Source organism: Nyctereutes procyonoides, unplaced genomic scaffold (genome assembly GCF_905146905.1).
Source record: "Nyctereutes procyonoides isolate TBG_1078 unplaced genomic scaffold, NYPRO_anot_genome, whole genome shotgun sequence".
NCBI lineage: Eukaryota > Metazoa > Chordata > Mammalia > Carnivora > Canidae > Nyctereutes > Nyctereutes procyonoides.
Window position 1 is genome coordinate 33,704,500 of NW_026575042.1, and position 16,331 is coordinate 33,720,830.

Consider the following 16,331-nt stretch of genomic DNA (forward strand, 5'->3'; position numbering starts at 1 on the left):
ATGCTGATTGTGGAACCCAATGTGGTACTTGGACTCACAACCCTGAGATCAAGACCTGAGTAGAGATTAAGAGTTGAACACTTAGCCATTTGAGCCACCCAGATGTCCCAAAATGTTCCACTTTCAAAAGTCCATCAATTAAGGCCAGATACAGGAGGCTTTTAACTTTCACTGAGATCACTATTCCTTCCCATTCCTTAGAATACTGGGGAGGTCAGTGGGGTGTTCCAGTTATCTACTGCAGGTAACAAATCACTCCAAAGCTGAGTAGCTTAAAACAATAATCATTTTATTTTATTGTCTATCATAGTTTCTGTAGATCAGGAATTTGGAAAGGACTCAGCAGGGAGATTCTGACTCAGTGTCTCTTATATACTTTAAGTCACATGAGTGGCTACAGTTGGAACAGCAGGGGGCTGGAGCAGCTGGAGGGGGCATGCCCAGGCATTTTTTTCTCTTAATGTAGTCTCAGGACCATTCCATATGGGCTAGTTTGAGCTTCCTCATACCTTGGACTCAGAGCAGTCAGACGGCTTATCTGTTGGCTCAGAGCTCCAAGCACAAGTATTGCAACTAGGAAGGCATAGCTATGTTACTTTTTATGACCCAGCCTCAGAAGTCACAATGTCACTTCTTCCATACTCTATTGGTTAAAACTGTTACAAAAGCCAACCTATTTTTAATGGTATGGGATATAGACTCCACCTCTCTATTTAATAATGTCAAGTTCACATTTAAGAAAATCCCGAACACGTAGTATGGGAGATACTGGATTTGTGGTTCTCTTTGGAAAATACAATCTCTTCACAGGGGTCATGTTATCTGTTATGGGTCTTTGGTTTAAGAAAAATGTCAGGGCATCCCTGGGTGGCTCAGCAGTTTAGTGCCTGCATGGAACCTGCTTCTCCCTCTGCCTGTGTCTCTGCCTCTCTCTCTCTCTCTCTGTGTCTATCAGTCTATCATAAATAAATAAATAAATCTTAAAAAAATAAATAAAAATCTTAAATAAATAAAATAAATAAAAAATAAATCTTAAAAAAATAAATCTTAAAAAAAATCCTCTCTGTGTCTATCAGTCTATCATAAAAAATAAATAAATCTTAAAAAAATAAAAATCATAAATAAATAAATAAATCTTAAATTCTTAAAAAAGAATTTACCTTAAAAAAAAAAAAAAAAAAAGAGGGATCCCTGGGTGGCGCAGCGGTTTGGCGCCTGCCTTTGGCCCAGGGCGCGATCCTGGAGACCCCGGATCGAGTCCCACGTCGGGCTCCCGGTGCATGGAGCCTGCTTCTCCCTCTGCCTGTGTCTCTGCCTCTCTCTCTCTCTGTGTGTGACTATCATAAATAAATAAAAATTAAAAAAAAAAAGAAAAATGTCATACTTTTTCCTTATGGGAAAAGGGAGGGGCAAGTCCTCCCTTATAGCTGAGTGTGAAGGTTACCAGATCATTATGTGCAATGACTGAGTGTGCCTTCTCATTCTCCATTTGGAAATCTGTTTAGACAGCACATTTTAATTTGCCCTTTGCTTGCTTAAATAAAGAAAAATACAATTGGAGAGAAGGGGGCAGTGGCAAATTGTTTGTACAGGCACTGGAGTGATAAGGATATGTGAGTTTCCTGGGGCCAAGTGGATACTATTGGTGCCTGCCCAAGAGAGCTGTCTACCAGGCAAGAGGACCAAGCTGCAAAAATCTGTGGGCCATAAGCCCTAGGGCAGAAGGCACTCTTACATCAGTGATTTATGCATTGGGGAGGCCTTACAAAATTTACCCAAGATAGCCTGCATTTGGATATGTACAACCTAGAGAGTATCAGTGATCTATCAGAGTTAACAGAGAAACAAAGACAATAATCAAGGAGTGAATTCCAGTGTTATCAGAGTCAGGGTTCAACCTAAGACCCAGAACCAGTAAGAGATTTATTACAAGAAATTGGCTAATATAATTGTGGGGGCTGAATAAACAAGTCTGAAGTCTTTAAGGCAGGCAGTTAGGAAGAGAAGATTCAAGAGCATGTTGGAACCCCATGAGCACAGGCAGAAGCTTGTTGCCCACAGGCAGTAAGGAAAAGATCATGAGTAGGCTGGAAGACCAAGGGCAACTGTTTGGAATTTCCAATCCCAAGAAAAGCCTATGCCCTCTTTTAAAGGGCTCACTCAATCAGGTCAGGTTCATACAAAATAGAGTTCCTTTTGATTAACTTTAAGTCAACTGATTAGGGGCTTTTTTTTTTCTTTAAGAGACAGAAAGGTTGCATGTGAATGGTGGTGGGGCAGGGGTGTGGGGCAGAGGTAACAGCAGAGTCTTATGCAGCCTCCAGCATAGAGCCAGATATGGGGCTTGATCTCAGGACTCTGAAATCATGAGTTGAGCCGAAAATGAGAGTTGGAGGCTTAACAAACTAAGCTACCCAAGTGCCTCTGATTAGGGACTTTTATCACATCTGCAAAATACGGCCATAGCAACACCTGGATTAGTGTTTGATTAAATAACTAGGGAATGTCGTTCAGCTCAGCCAAGTTTATACATCAAAAAGTTATCATACAACAGCAGCCATTATAAAACGTGTCTGTTTCCTTTTCCTTTCTCCCTGTGCCAAAACACTGGAGGAGCTAGAGCCTAAAATAGGGAGATGAAGGAGGGATCCCAGAGGCAGACTGCATTGCCCTTGTGCAGACTCCAAAGGGAGGGAATGAGAGGAGTAAAATGGCAGACCACATCCTCTCCCTATCCATGTCCCTAGAGCTACAAATCTGGCCTGCGATAGGGAAGGGGAAAGCTTTGAATGGATAGAAGACAAAATTTTAACAATAGCACATGAGAAGTTATGGGTTCTTTTTTTCTTTTTTAAGATTTTATTTTTTTGTTCATGAGAGACACAGAAAGAAGGCAGAGACATAGGGCAGAGGGAGAAGCAGAGGGAGCCCAATGTGAGACTGAGCCCAAGGCAGATGCTCAACTGCTCAACTGCTGAGCCACCCAGGTGTCCTGAGAAGTTATGTATTCTAACAGAGATGTCAGCAAGACACTTGCTGACTAGCAGAAAGGAGATTTTAACATAGCAAATTTGGGTACAACCCACTGAGTTGAGACAACTAAATAATAAAATGATTAGATTATAAAAATTAGGGGAGGGATCCCTGCGTGGCTCAGCGGTTTAGCACCGCCTTCAGCCCAGGGCCCGATTCTGGAGTCCCAGGATCGAATCCCACGTCGGGCTCCATGCATGGAACCTGCTTCTCCTTTCTGCCTGTGTCTCTGCCTCTCTCTCTCTCTCTCTCTCTGTCTCTCATGAATAAATAAATAATTAAAAAAAAGGTGTTCAAGTAATGATACACCCATTTAAAAAAAAATAAAAAAAAATAAAAAAAATAAAAATTAGGGGAACTACTGCAGATGTTAGACAAAGAAGAAAAAAAAAAGAGGCTATAGAGTGGCCAGGGAAGGCTTCTTTCTCAAGGGCAAAATTTGGACTGGCCCTTCTTAAAAGATGAGCAATGTTTAGAAAGTTGGAGTAGAGAAAACTAGTGAGAATAAAGACTTGGAGAAATGACATGTACATGTGGGGAGTGACGTCAGGGAGGGCACTGGACTGATCACAGCCAAATATTAAGGAGCCAAATATTGAAAGGGGCTAGATGTGAGGCAGAGTCCAGAGAGCCAGGCACAAGAGCTGACATTCAGTGAGGCTGCAAGGAGGAAATCACTATAAATTCTTAAATTGGGAAAGCTTAAGGGAAGTTTTTGTTTTGTTTTGAATCTTTTGAAAACAGATTAAATAATAATATAGATAATATATATCTATATATTCGTATATAGGAATAATATATAGTATATTATAAATAATATATTAATTATAATATAATTATATAATATATAATCATATATAATTATGTATACAATATATAATTATAGTATAATAATATATTATTATTATTATATAATATTCCTATATAGGAATAATATAGACAGACTTTATAGCAGAAGGATTGGGGCTAGTTAGGATGCTGTTGCAATATTCTAGATAGGAATTCACAATAAGAAAGGAAAAATCTGAGAAATATCTCAAAGACAAGAACAGTAAGACTGATGACCAAATGAAAATGTGACAGCAGAAAAGACAATTCAGAGTATTCCTTGGTTTCTAGCTTGGGGAACTAGAGAAATGAAGGTATTACAAACATAAATGAGGAGGTTAGGGAAGGCAAATCTATTTGGGAGACCAAGACTATTTAATCTGGGCTTATTGAAGCTGAAGTCAAATTTGATACAAATTGGAAGAAAAGAGTATCAATTAGCTTCATAGTAATATTCAGGAAGGACTGCAAGTAGGAGGTCCAGGCTAGGAAAATGAAGAACTTGAGGCACAGGCAGTGTTTTTTTAAATGGCTTTTTCCAACTGAAGATGGTGTCATTTAGCAGAGAAAAGAGTAAAGAGGAATGAAACAGTTGGCTACCCAGCTGGTGTCAAAGAACAAAATAGGATTTGATTTGTAGACCATGGTTTAAGATCCTAGAACTGGTGAGTTTTTGGCAAGGACGGGGGTATGTCATAAGGAGGAAAAAATAAAAAATAAAAAGGTTTACTCTTTTTTTTTTTTTTTAATGGGAGGAATCATTGGGAAGAAAGAGGAAATTGTTCTTAGAAAAAAAGAAAGAGAACACACAGGAAAGATAACGGAATGAACAATTACAAATACAAGTTTTGGAGAAAGAATAACAGTGTAGAAGACACCTAGTGTTTTAAGAAAGGTCAAAGGTGAAAGGATGCTGGATTCTTGTTAACATTTACTGAGGTTCTTTATATGTATCATCTCATTTAATCCATACAACAAAGCTTTTTTTCTCACTTAACAAAATGTCATGGACATCTTTCTGTGTCAATAAAGATTTGCATTGTCATTTTTAATGGATATATAGCATAGTATTCCATTGTATGGAATTGTGGTAAGCTACAATGAACCCTTCTATTCATACATTTTTCTACACTTTTTTGTATGCTCTTTTTCTTAGCAGATGAACACCTTATTTTAGTTTGCAATTTATTTTTTTCAATATCGTGATTCAAAAATAAAAATACAAAAATGTATATAGTACAAATGTTTTCTTCCATTCTTGTTCCCTATTCCACCCTTACTTTGTATCTTTCCATAATTCCTTTATGTTATATAAGCATATACAAATACATATTATTTTTTTCCTTTTTTAAACACATAAGTGATCATATCTTTAGGATAAAATCTCAAGTGATATTGCTGAATTAAAGGGTAATTTCAGTTAAAATCTTAATTTTTCTAATTTTGGTCTATCTATATACCTAAACATGTATGGTTTGGTATTATTGTATGGAGAGTCCAGAATAAATATTTAAAAGACTATACTTTGTACAATAAAGCTAATTGTGATATTATACAGACTTTGGACTTATTCATTTAAAATTCATAATATAAACAAAGGAACACAGTGAAAAGGAAAGTTCTTATCTAAGTTATTTACTTTTCTGTGTTTTTCTTATTGGATGAGTAGAGAAACATAGGAATGAAAAGATGAAAAAATATGAGTTGGTGGTGGTGTAAAGAAACAGAGCTGAATGAGACACAAAGAATAAGCTGAATGAGGGGCAGACAATTTCATTGGGCCTCCTACATCTGATAAGGCATATTGCTAGATCTCTTCTTATTCCTTTTTTTATTTTTTATTTTTTTATTTTTTTATTCCTTTTTTTAAAACTACTATTACAACCTCTATGTGATTAGAATATAAATTAAAACTAAATTTCAACTGAATGAATATGTACATTTGTCTCTTTTTTTTTTCTTAAATAGAATTGATTATCTGAAGAAATGGATACTTCTCCCTCCAAAAAATATCCAGTTAAAAAACGGGTGAAAATACATCCTAACACGGTGATGGTGAAATATACTTCTCATTATCCCCAGCCTGGGGATGATGGATATGAAGAAATCAATGAAGACTATGGAAATTTTATGGAAGAAAATCCAAAGAAAGGCCTGCTGAGTGAAATGAAAAGAAAAGGAAGAACTTTCTTTGGAACCATGGACACTCGACCTCCACCAACAGAAGACCCAATGACCAATGATATTGGACAATTCCAGAGCTTTGCAGAAAAAAATATTTTTCAATCCAGAAAAATGTGGATAGTGCTGTTTGGATCTGCTTTGGCTCATGGATGTGTAGCTCTTATCACTAGGCTTGTTTCTGATCGTTCTAAAGTTCCATCTTTAGAGTTGATTTTTATCCGTTCTGTCTTGCAGGTCTTATCTGTGTTAGTTGTGTGTTACTACCAGGAGGCCCCCTTTGGACCCAGTGGATACAGATTACGACTCTTCTTTTATGGTGTATGCAATGTCATCTCTATCACCTGTGCTTATACATCATTTTCAATAGTTCCTCCCAGCAATGGGACCACTATGTGGAGAGCTACAACCACAGTTTTCAGTGCCATTTTGGCTTTTTTACTTGTAGATGAGAAAATGGCTTATGTTGACATGGCTACAGTTGTTTGCAGCATCTTAGGTGTTTGTCTTGTCATGATCCCCAACATTGCTGATGAAGACAATTCTTTATTAAATGCCTGGAAAGAAGCCTTTGGGTACACTATGACAGTGATGGCTGGACTGACCACTGCTCTTTCTATGATAGTGTACAGATCTATTAAAGAAAAGATCAGCATGTGGACTGCACTGTTTACCTTTGGTTGGACTGGGACAATCTGGGGAATATCTACTATGTTTGTTCTTCAAGAACCCATCATCCCATTAGATGGAGAAACCTGGAGCTATCTCATTGCCATATGCGTCTGTTCCACTGCAGCATTCTTAGGAGTTTACTATGCCTTGGACAAATTCCATCCAGCTTTGGTCAGCACAGTACAACACCTAGAGATTGTAGTAGCTATGGTCTTGCAGCTTCTAGTGTTACACATATTTCCTAGTGTCTATGATGTTTTTGGAGGGGTAATTATTATGATTAGTGTTTTTGTCCTTGCTGGTTATAAACTTTATTGGAGGAATTTAAGAAGGCAGGATTATCAGGAAATACTAGACTCTCCCATTAAATGAATGTATTATCTTGTTAACATTTAGTTATTAATAGGTACACTGCCATTTTAATGTTTACCTATAAATGTCTTGTGTTGTATAATTGACAGAGTGCTATATAATATATAATTATGCAGATGTAGAAATTTGTTCTACTCTAATATGTTAAAAAACAAATATTAAATATGTGAAACATGATGAAACTGTGTCTTTATTGTAAATAACAAAAGGTAATTGTGGTAGGAGAAATGTTAACTTTCATCACTAAAGAATATAATACTTGAGGAAATGACCTCTTTCAGATGAACTCCTGTGGCCCTAAACAAATGTTCATGCCCAGTGTTCTACAAATGTTTAATAAGAATTCTTCAATATTCAAAAATCTTCATTGGTGAAAAGTACATGATAAGGTGAAATGCTTAATACCTAGCCCTGTTTTGTCACCCACTTACATTAGAAACTAGAGGTGACTGGGTTGGGTAAGGGAGCTTGAGTTGAAGCAAGGAAGAGGGAACAAAGGAAAACAGCTGTTTTTTCAATGACCACAGTGGTTGTCCTACTTTCAAACAGGCAATTGGTCTTCCCTTTGCTATGGCTACATTAGGTAATGTGTAGGAAATGGAAGTAGGGAGAAAACTGGATTCTTGACAGCTCTACTTGGTCTATGGCACGTTGTTCATGATGTTGGGAAACTTAATGTTGGGGCAGGGTCTGTTTATCCTTAGTTTTACAGATCTTTTCCAAAACTGCCCTTGTTTATGATTTTGTAGCAAGTACACGTGTGAGCTATATAGTAAAGGTACTCCTTACCCCTGGAAAAAGACACTAACAGGAATCACAGTATAACAGAAAACTGATACATGGTAACTTGAAATTCTTTTCAAAAGGGCATAAAAACTAGTAAAACCATATAAAGTAGCATGGATTTGGATCTAATTTGGGCAATTTTTACTAGTTTAGTACCACAAATGTTGATTATGGTTATTAAGCTATTGTTGTTGTTATTGAGCTATTGTAGCTCCAAATTCACTCTTCTATACTTTCTTCTGTGATGCTATGGTTCAGACCCCGCAAACTACATTTTTCCTATGCTGGCTGGTCTCCTACTACATTCTACCAAAAAAGGGCATTAGAGGGAGACTGGAAGACAGAGAAGGAGGGAAAGGATTTTGTCCTTTCCATTTTTTGCAGTTTCTGTCACTGTTACCCCAGCAATAAGCAACAATAGCCCTTTGGTCCAGCAGCAGTTACTGATACCAGCCTTGAGCTTCTTTTGGCAGTCCTCTATCCCCTAACCAGCCTCATCATGGCCCTCTCAGTAGGACCAGCTAAACAGCATCCTTTCTGGGATCTGAGCGATAGCTCAGCTGGGTCATTCTTCTGAGCTTCTGAGACTTTATAGTCCAACCTTGACCTCTCTTTTTCACTTACCCTAACGGTGGTAGCTGCTCCGTCAGTTACCACCTCTGGGCTACTGCAGTGTTCCCTTTTTGCTTTTTTAGTCTATCAATACCCAATACTAGAATCTTTCTGTTGTAATATCTTGTGGTTTCTGGTTTCTGTCATCTTGACTAATATGTCTCTAAACCTTCCCCAAAAGAGCCCATAGTCATTAGTAGGGTATCTGTGCTTTTGGGAAGAAGTTAATATTTAGATTTTCCAGGAATTACCAGACACTGGCTCTCAATTATCTAAATTGAAGAAATTATCCAAATTGAAACACAGAAAGCGAAATATTTGAAACAAAAATATGAACAGAGTCTGGAATGACCTGTACTAGCAACCAAGAAGTCTAGCATAAGTGTAAATGTAGTCTCAGAGGAGGAGAGAAAGGAAAAGGGGCATAAAAAAATATTCGAAGAAATGTTGGCGAAAAGATTTCTAAATTTGATAAAAGGAAACTACAATATCAATCAGCAATCCACAGATCCAGGGAAATAACTGAACCCCAAGCAGCATAAATACAAAGAAAACCACATCTATAAACATAGTACAACTGCTGATAAAGAAAACTTTAAAAGCAGCAAGAAAAAAATAAAGCACAAGAAAAACACATATGACATATAAGAAAACAGTAAGACTTAACAGCTAGCTTCTCATCAGAAACATTGGAAGCCAAAAAATTACAGAATGACATCTTAAAGTGCTGAAAAAACCCCTTGATGGCTTCTTACTGCCTATAGGATAAAGTCCTTAACTTCTATAAGCTGCTATTGCTTACATTTCTAATCATCATCTGCTCTAGCAATATTGTGTAATAAACCTTTTTAATTGTGTAATACTATTTTAAATGCAGGCCCCTCTATGTGGAAAACCTATCTCTTCTTTGCTTATTTGCCTGACTAGCCTGACCACACAACTCCCCCTGTGATTAACTATCCCCCTGTATATATCTATATAGCTGTGTTAACTATATTAATAATAAATATATTTAAATCTCATTTTCTGACACTGGATTGAGCTCCTTTCAGTTAAGACTGAACTTTAGACCTATTATAGTGCCTACCACAGAGTGGACTCAATAAATTTTTGTTGAATTAATTCCCATAAAGGCATAACAGTACTTAGTCCAGAAATTAAATTTAGTTACCACTGATTTTTATACTTCATAGTCAACTTGTGATTAGTAACTTCTTGTTGATTAGTAAGTAGGGCTTTTTTGTTGTTGCCCTGAACAGTTCTACCTGGAAGTGATGCTAAACCAGATCATTCTTTAATCATTTCTAACTATAAGCTATCAAGTTTCCTAGGAAAGATTGGAGGCTCCTTTTCCCCATTTCATATCTTCCCAAATCCTTTCCTTTGGGATTAATGAAATGAGCTGCCTGCGTGTGTTTATCCTAGACAGATTAGCTATCCCTATCCAAAGCCCCATTTCCAGTCCATAGGTTGTAAGTTTTGGTCTAAATATTATTGTCACCTGATTCTGGCTTAGTCTCTGGTCCACTCAGCACTAATTAGCAGGGTTTGAGCACTAATTAATTTGGTTTGAGTTCTATTAAAAGAAAGGAAGAAGAAGCCATGTGTTTATTTATGTTTGGAAGTTGGGGAGACAGGGTGTATAAAAGGAAGTCTCTGGGACAACTCCCACCCCATAAAAACATGTACTCCATTCCTTCTAAGTCACTATCCTGCAATTTCATACATGACTTTTGCATACTACCCTTCCACCCAATGTTTTGTTTCATTGCTATTTCTTTTTTAACTTCAATTACTTCTCCTTTTCATATTTTTGAGCTTTTTTTTTTTTTTAAGATTTGAGTGATGAGGAAACTTAAAGAAGGAAAACTAAAAAGAAAAAAATGTTTATCGGGAACTAAAAACCCATTTAAAAGAAAACTCTTTCTCTTATTTCTTCTATTGCATAAGTAGGTGGCACACAGTAGTCAAGAGAGCTAGATCAAAATCTTGTGAAGGGTCTGTTCAGACCATTGGTCCATTCAAAATACATACTCCCTTACAAAATAAAATTTAAACTTATGACTTCAGCATATTTTTCTGGGTTTATTTTCCCCACTTAAGGCAGTGGTATGGGCTACCTGATGGCAAGAACCACTTTCCCTGTCATATTCATATTAATATTCCCTAAACCATTACATGTTAAATATGTAAGTAGAATTGAACTGAGCCAGGTTTTGCTAACAGTTTGTTGTATGATTTTGAAGAAACCGTTTTCACCTCTGGACAATCATTTCTCCAGCTTAAAAAAAAAAAAGAATATAATAGCATCTCAATCAACAAACTTTATAAGATGTATCAACAAATAAAACTACTGTATTAGCTTGAGCTGCCAATAACAAAATACCAACAACAGAAATTTAATTTCTCCTGATAATGGAAGTTGAAGCCCCATATCAGCGTGCCAGCGTGGTCAATTACACGCGAGAGCTCTCTTCCAGGTTTCTCACAGCCCTTTAGGATTAGGGCCTCACTCACTCTTACCTCAGCTGATCTTAAGTACCTCCTAAAGGCCGTATCTTCAAATACAGTCACATTAGGGGTCAGAGCTTCAGCATATGAATTTTGGGAGGGGACAAACTCAGTTCATAGCAGTTCATGATAAAATATGCAAAGGTATTTAGACCCTTAGAGTAAATTTGAAGTTCACTTACATTATTCGCTTTGGATGCTAATAATGGGATGCAGACATAGGGTAGCTGTGGCCCAGAGTTTCGTGGTTTACTTGGCCAGAGTTAACTTGAAGCCAGGAGGGGGTCCTAGGTGATTTGTGCTTGACCTTGTGATCCCAAATAATGGCAACCAAACCACATTCATCAGCACCGAAATGAATAATATCGAAGTTAAAAGCAAAAAAAAAAAAAGTGTGAATCCTTGGGACTTCCAGTCAGGGTCAGGGTTAGAGAAGGGAAAGGAAGATGTGTTAACGCCTTAAAACGATATTTACTAAACACCTATTACGTAGTAGGTAGTGGGGGAAAAATAATACTGACATGGTTCCTGACTTGAGGAATTTACCATCTCGGGAGGGGTGCGTACAAACTCAACAGCTCCTTTGGGGAAAACACCTCCGCTCCAGGAAAGAGATCTAACTCGGCCGGCTTTCCTGACGAGGGGACGCCTAAGGGGAGCGGAGCCACAGAGATGGTTCAGAAGGAGGAGGCAGGTCGGCGTAAGGCGCTGTGGTACCAGCGCGGGGAGAACCCACTTCTTGATGACCCGGCAGGTGGCTGGGGCTGGGCCGCTAGGAACGCGGGCGGGCACACTTGGCACCGCAGGTCATTGTCCTCCTCACAGCTGGGCTAACGCAGCCGAGACTGGAAGCTCTCCACGCACCCAGGCCCTTGGAAGGCCCCCAGGCTCAGCTTATTCCGGGCTGTGGCTCAAATTGACCACACATCTTACATTTTTTTCCTCTCAGGTTCCCATTTCCAGACCTTTTGTTTTTCGTTTTCTCCCTCTGTCCGTAAAAACCTTCCGTTGGCAAGAACCTCTTCGAGTGCAGAAACCAGGAGGAAGCTCCCAGAACAGCTGGGGCCGAACCAGGGAGGCGGCAATGTCTGCCGTGGAGTCTCTACTGTGCGCTGGGAGGAAGGCCCAAAGTAACCGGCTAGAGCTGCCGGAGAGACACAAACCACCACAGCGAGGGTCAGGCCAGGCGCTTCCCAGCCTCTCGCTCGCTCTCCGCAAACCGCCTCAGCTTGCTCCACGCCCAGCCCAGCCCAGCGCTTGATTGACAGGCGGGCCCGCCCAATCCGAGCGCGGCGCAGACAGCTCTCGCTTCAGGGATAGGAGGGCAGGGAGCAAGTGAACCAATCGGATTGTGCCGGGAGGGGGTTTCCTGCCCGCGCGGGTCCGCCCACGGCCTCCCGGCCAGTCGGCGTCGGAGCCCCGCCCGCCCGCCGCGCGCGTCCCGCCCCTCTCCTGAGAGCTACGCGGCGGCGGAGCGGAGGCCTCGTGCCGTAACGGCCATCGCGGCGGCCGCGGCGGTCTCCCTGTCCCCTCCTCAGGTGAGCTGGGGCCGCACGGGCCGGCAGAGGGAAGGGGAGACGCTCCTGCCGGGAGGCAGACGCACAGCCAGCCTTTCGTCTCCCCGTGCGTCCACACAGCCTGCTACTGGCTGCGTCGCTTCTTCCTCTTCTCCGGTGAAGTTAGCCCCCCGGGCGCCGTCTGCCGGCCCAGAGCTGAGCCGAAGGGGGCGGGGAGGCCGCTCGGCCGGGCCTGGGCGTTTGCATCGTGGCTCCTCGCGACCCTCTGGCCAGTGCCCCGGGCGGCGCAGCCCCAGGCCTCGCTCTGGCCGGCCGCTCCTGCGGGGCTGGGAGGTCGAGTGCGCGGCGCTCGAGCTCCCCTGCTTTTCCTCCCTAAAAAAGTCCTGTCGCCTGTTGTGGCGTAATCCGAGGCCGGGAAGGTAGGGACGTGCTAGAGGAGGGAAGCGGTGCGCTCACTTCCAGCTCTGCGGGAGGGGAGGGAGCCGCAACCGGTGCTGAGGGTGGACATCCTTGGGATGTGCCCTGCGCCCCTCCCCCCACCCCCCACAGTTTCTCTCATCCTCGGGAAATCTGGGTTATTTTAATCGTAGGGACCTGCTGTAGTGTTTCGTACGTCTGCTTGTTGCTTCGGCTGTGAGCTTTTGACTTAAGTAGAATATATCTGGTAAAAAAAAAAAATTATCTCAGTTGGTTTGGTGACTTTTTTTTTTTAGGTGTTTCCATAAAAAGTTAAATTTGCCTTTCGAAGCTCGGGAAGCTGGTTTTGTTTAGGGCTGAGAACTGGAACATCATAGGCGCTCAGTTAAGGTCGAACGGATGAGCTGGTCACCTAAAAATAATTCTACCCGTTAGATTTGGTAAGGAAACATAGGAGTTAGGGAAGAATGAAGTTGAGAATTTTTCGAATCCTGTCTGGAGTGGTGAGCAAAGAAGCTCGGTGTCTGGTCAAAACGGGTAAACGTTGCAAGAGGTATTCATTTTTAAAAAGTCTTACTTTGGTAGATTTATGAAAAACCAGCCTTACAATTTACTAAGCACCTGGAGAGCACTATTCCTAAAATCTCAATCTTCAGCGAGGTCCACAATTTGATAGTATCTCAAGAAATATGCATTGGTTGGTTGATAGTAAGTTTCATTCCATCTTGATCATAGACTCTGGGATTTTCTTTTTTGGGAAAATTGTGGAGAAATTAGCTATAATATCTGCAGACATTCGCAGAGTGCTCAAGACTCAGCTGTGTTTGTTCACATATTAAACTTTAAATTGTTCGCTTTATTTTTCTACACATTATCTTTTAGTCCAGATTTTACTAGTGCTTTCAGGTCCTTGTAAATAACATTAAAAGCATACACAGAATGTTTTGTTAGATACTGAATGGTACTTTATACCCTCTGGGTTTTTTTTTTCTTTTGGACCTTTGAGAATTTTCTTGCCAAAAAGCTCAAGGTAGATTTAATGTGATTATTGTTATAAATCACTTGTCAGGAAGACTTTAATAAATAGAGTATACAGTCCATTTTTTTAAACCATAGTGTCATAGTTTAATAACTTTTACTATTACCTTTATAATATGGAAAAATACCAAATATTTTCTACATCAGAAGACTGATTAGTTATTTAGTCGATGAGTAAAATTGGAGGAAACTCATGAAATCACTAAGCATTTGACAAATTCTTCATAAATACTTGAGTGTGCTGTTTTAGGAAGACAACTGATACTTATTTATTTAAAAAGTTTGTTTAGAGAGAGCGCTGGCCTGCACACTGGGTGAGGGAGAGGGAGGGGTATAGGGAGAGGGGGAGAAGAGAAAATCTCAAGCAGATTCCCTACTGAGCACAGAGCAAGATGGGGGCTGGATCTCATGACCCTGAGTTCTTTTTTTTCCTTAAATGACCCTGAGTTCTTGACTTGAGCTGAAACCAAGAGTGGTCACTCAATTGACTGAGCCAGGGCACCTAAGGAAGACAGCTGATATTTAAAGATTATTTAATTAAAGCAATAATTCTATCTGGATGATCCTCATTTTACTGATTCCATAGGCTGACTTTGTTTTAGTAGTATTACCCTTGCAGGTACCCAGACACAAACCTTGATTTTTGTCTTTGACATCCTTTATTCACAAAGCATTGGCTAATTTTTGTCAGCAAGTTTTTGGAAATTTTTTTGAGATACTTTTCCACTAGATTGTAATTGGATTTTCTGCCTACCTTTTCTCCCTACTTAGTATGTCCTGCCTTCCGTCTTCATCTTAAAATCACATTTCCCCATCTGCCTCACTGTGAAACCAGCGGTAGCGCCCTGTTATCTACAGAATATACTTCAGAATTCCTACTTTTCTAATAGTCTGCTCAAAACTTTTTTTCTTATGACCGCACTATTTCTCTATGGGAGCTGTCCATTCTAAACCAATCTCGCATTCTCATTTAGACTTTGTGTTTTTCTACTTAGGCATCTATTGAGAATTTGATTGCCTCTTGGTAGCCTGCCTATTCTTTAAAAGAAATCTCCTCGCACACACAAACCCTCTCCCTGCCCCAAATTACCAAAGTAGCAAATGAAGTCATTTTATCGAGGTTTCATTTTTGGTCCTGAATTCAGTGCAGCCTTCCAGATCTTTCTGTTTTGTGTATTGTTGCTTTCCTTTGAACCCATAGCCCTTACTGTTTCATCATTCCTTTGGTTTTTTTAAGCTTATGTGGGCTTGTGTCATTATATTATGGAACAGTGCTGTGGGAACATTGGAATTACAACTTTTCGTTTTATAGGTAAGGAAAATGAAATCCATATAGAATAACTACTCTGAAATTCACACATCTAATGATAGTGGGCAGACCTGGAATTCAAACCTTGATTTCCTAACTCAAGGTCTGTGTATTCTTTAAAAAACTTTTTTTAATGTGTATTTCTTAGGAAGCTATACTACTTTTCATCTCTTACAACGCAGTTTTGTATTGTTTGGTTCACATTACTTTGCATTTTTGTGTCTATGCCTTCTGTAGATTCAAAACTTCTATGTAAGGGCAGTGGGATCTTCATGACTTGGATTGTTTAAATCATTAAAACTGATTTAAAGTCTTTTTCTATGGTTGTTAGATGCATTAAAAAAACATTCACAAAAATAATAGTCATCTCTATAGTTGAGACTGATTCATTAAAAAGTAAATGGAAAAAAAAAGTAAATGGATCTCTTAGAATTTTTACTACCAGAGTTTTAGTTTGTTTGAATCTCTTGATTTAAAGAGTGAATATTTGGGTGCTTTCAAAGTAGACGCGAAAATTGCAGTGGTTTGGAGGAAACTGGTAGGGTTTATCACATAACTAAATTTAATCATCTAGCTAAATGTTCTTTTTCTCTTTTAGGTTCTTAGAACAGCAACACTTTTTTACATTTTGCTACTTTGTCCTCTTGTTCATCTGTCAGAAACCCGATTATTGAGCAATCTGTTTGTTGAGCAAAATATTCTGAAAACATTTGTTCCATTTCAGGAGTCAGCTTTTATATATTTGCTCTTGACATTTTTTTTTTCTTAACTCTTAAGTTTCTGTTACTAGCAGCAAGCAGCATAGGGTTGCCTCCCCCCCCCCCTTTTCTGTAGCAAGAGTTGGCTATGTAGGTATCAGGTGAAATATTTCTGGAAGGAATGTTTTTTTTACTCTTTTGGCTTTAAACAGATTGGAAGCTCTTTTTTTTTGGTTGTTTATAATGACTTGGTTTTTGTTTAAATAAATCTGCTAAAATAAACTGTGGAAACACTTTTTTTTGAAATTGTATTTAAGTACTGCTGAAATGGACATAAGTATGGTATGAATAATTTCT

General features: G+C 39.5%; 2 protein-coding genes across 6 annotated transcripts in view; both read left to right on the top strand.

Annotated features, from left to right (window-relative positions):
- Positions 1-7,423, top strand: part of SLC35G2 (solute carrier family 35 member G2) — a 42,100-nt gene extending 34,677 nt beyond the window's left edge. The window contains exon 2 of the mRNA XM_055321393.1: positions 5,830-7,423. Coding sequence (XP_055177368.1) covers positions 5,848-7,086 — 1,239 coding nt within the window. The 5' untranslated portion in view covers positions 5,830-5,847 and the 3' untranslated portion in view covers positions 7,087-7,423. The remainder of the gene's footprint in view (positions 1-5,829) is intronic.
- Positions 7,424-12,445: 5,022 nt separating this feature from the next.
- The window catches only part of NCK1 (NCK adaptor protein 1), an 81,453-nt gene continuing 77,567 nt past the window's right edge, over positions 12,446-16,331 (top strand). For 2 of the 5 annotated variants that reach the window (XM_055321484.1, XM_055321488.1), the window contains exon 1: positions 12,453-12,533. The gene's annotated coding sequence lies outside the window, so the exon portion shown is untranslated. Of the gene's footprint in view, positions 12,534-12,752; positions 12,932-16,331 lie in introns of those variants that run through there. The other 3 variants (XM_055321485.1, XM_055321487.1, XM_055321489.1) reach the window with 3 other exon arrangements.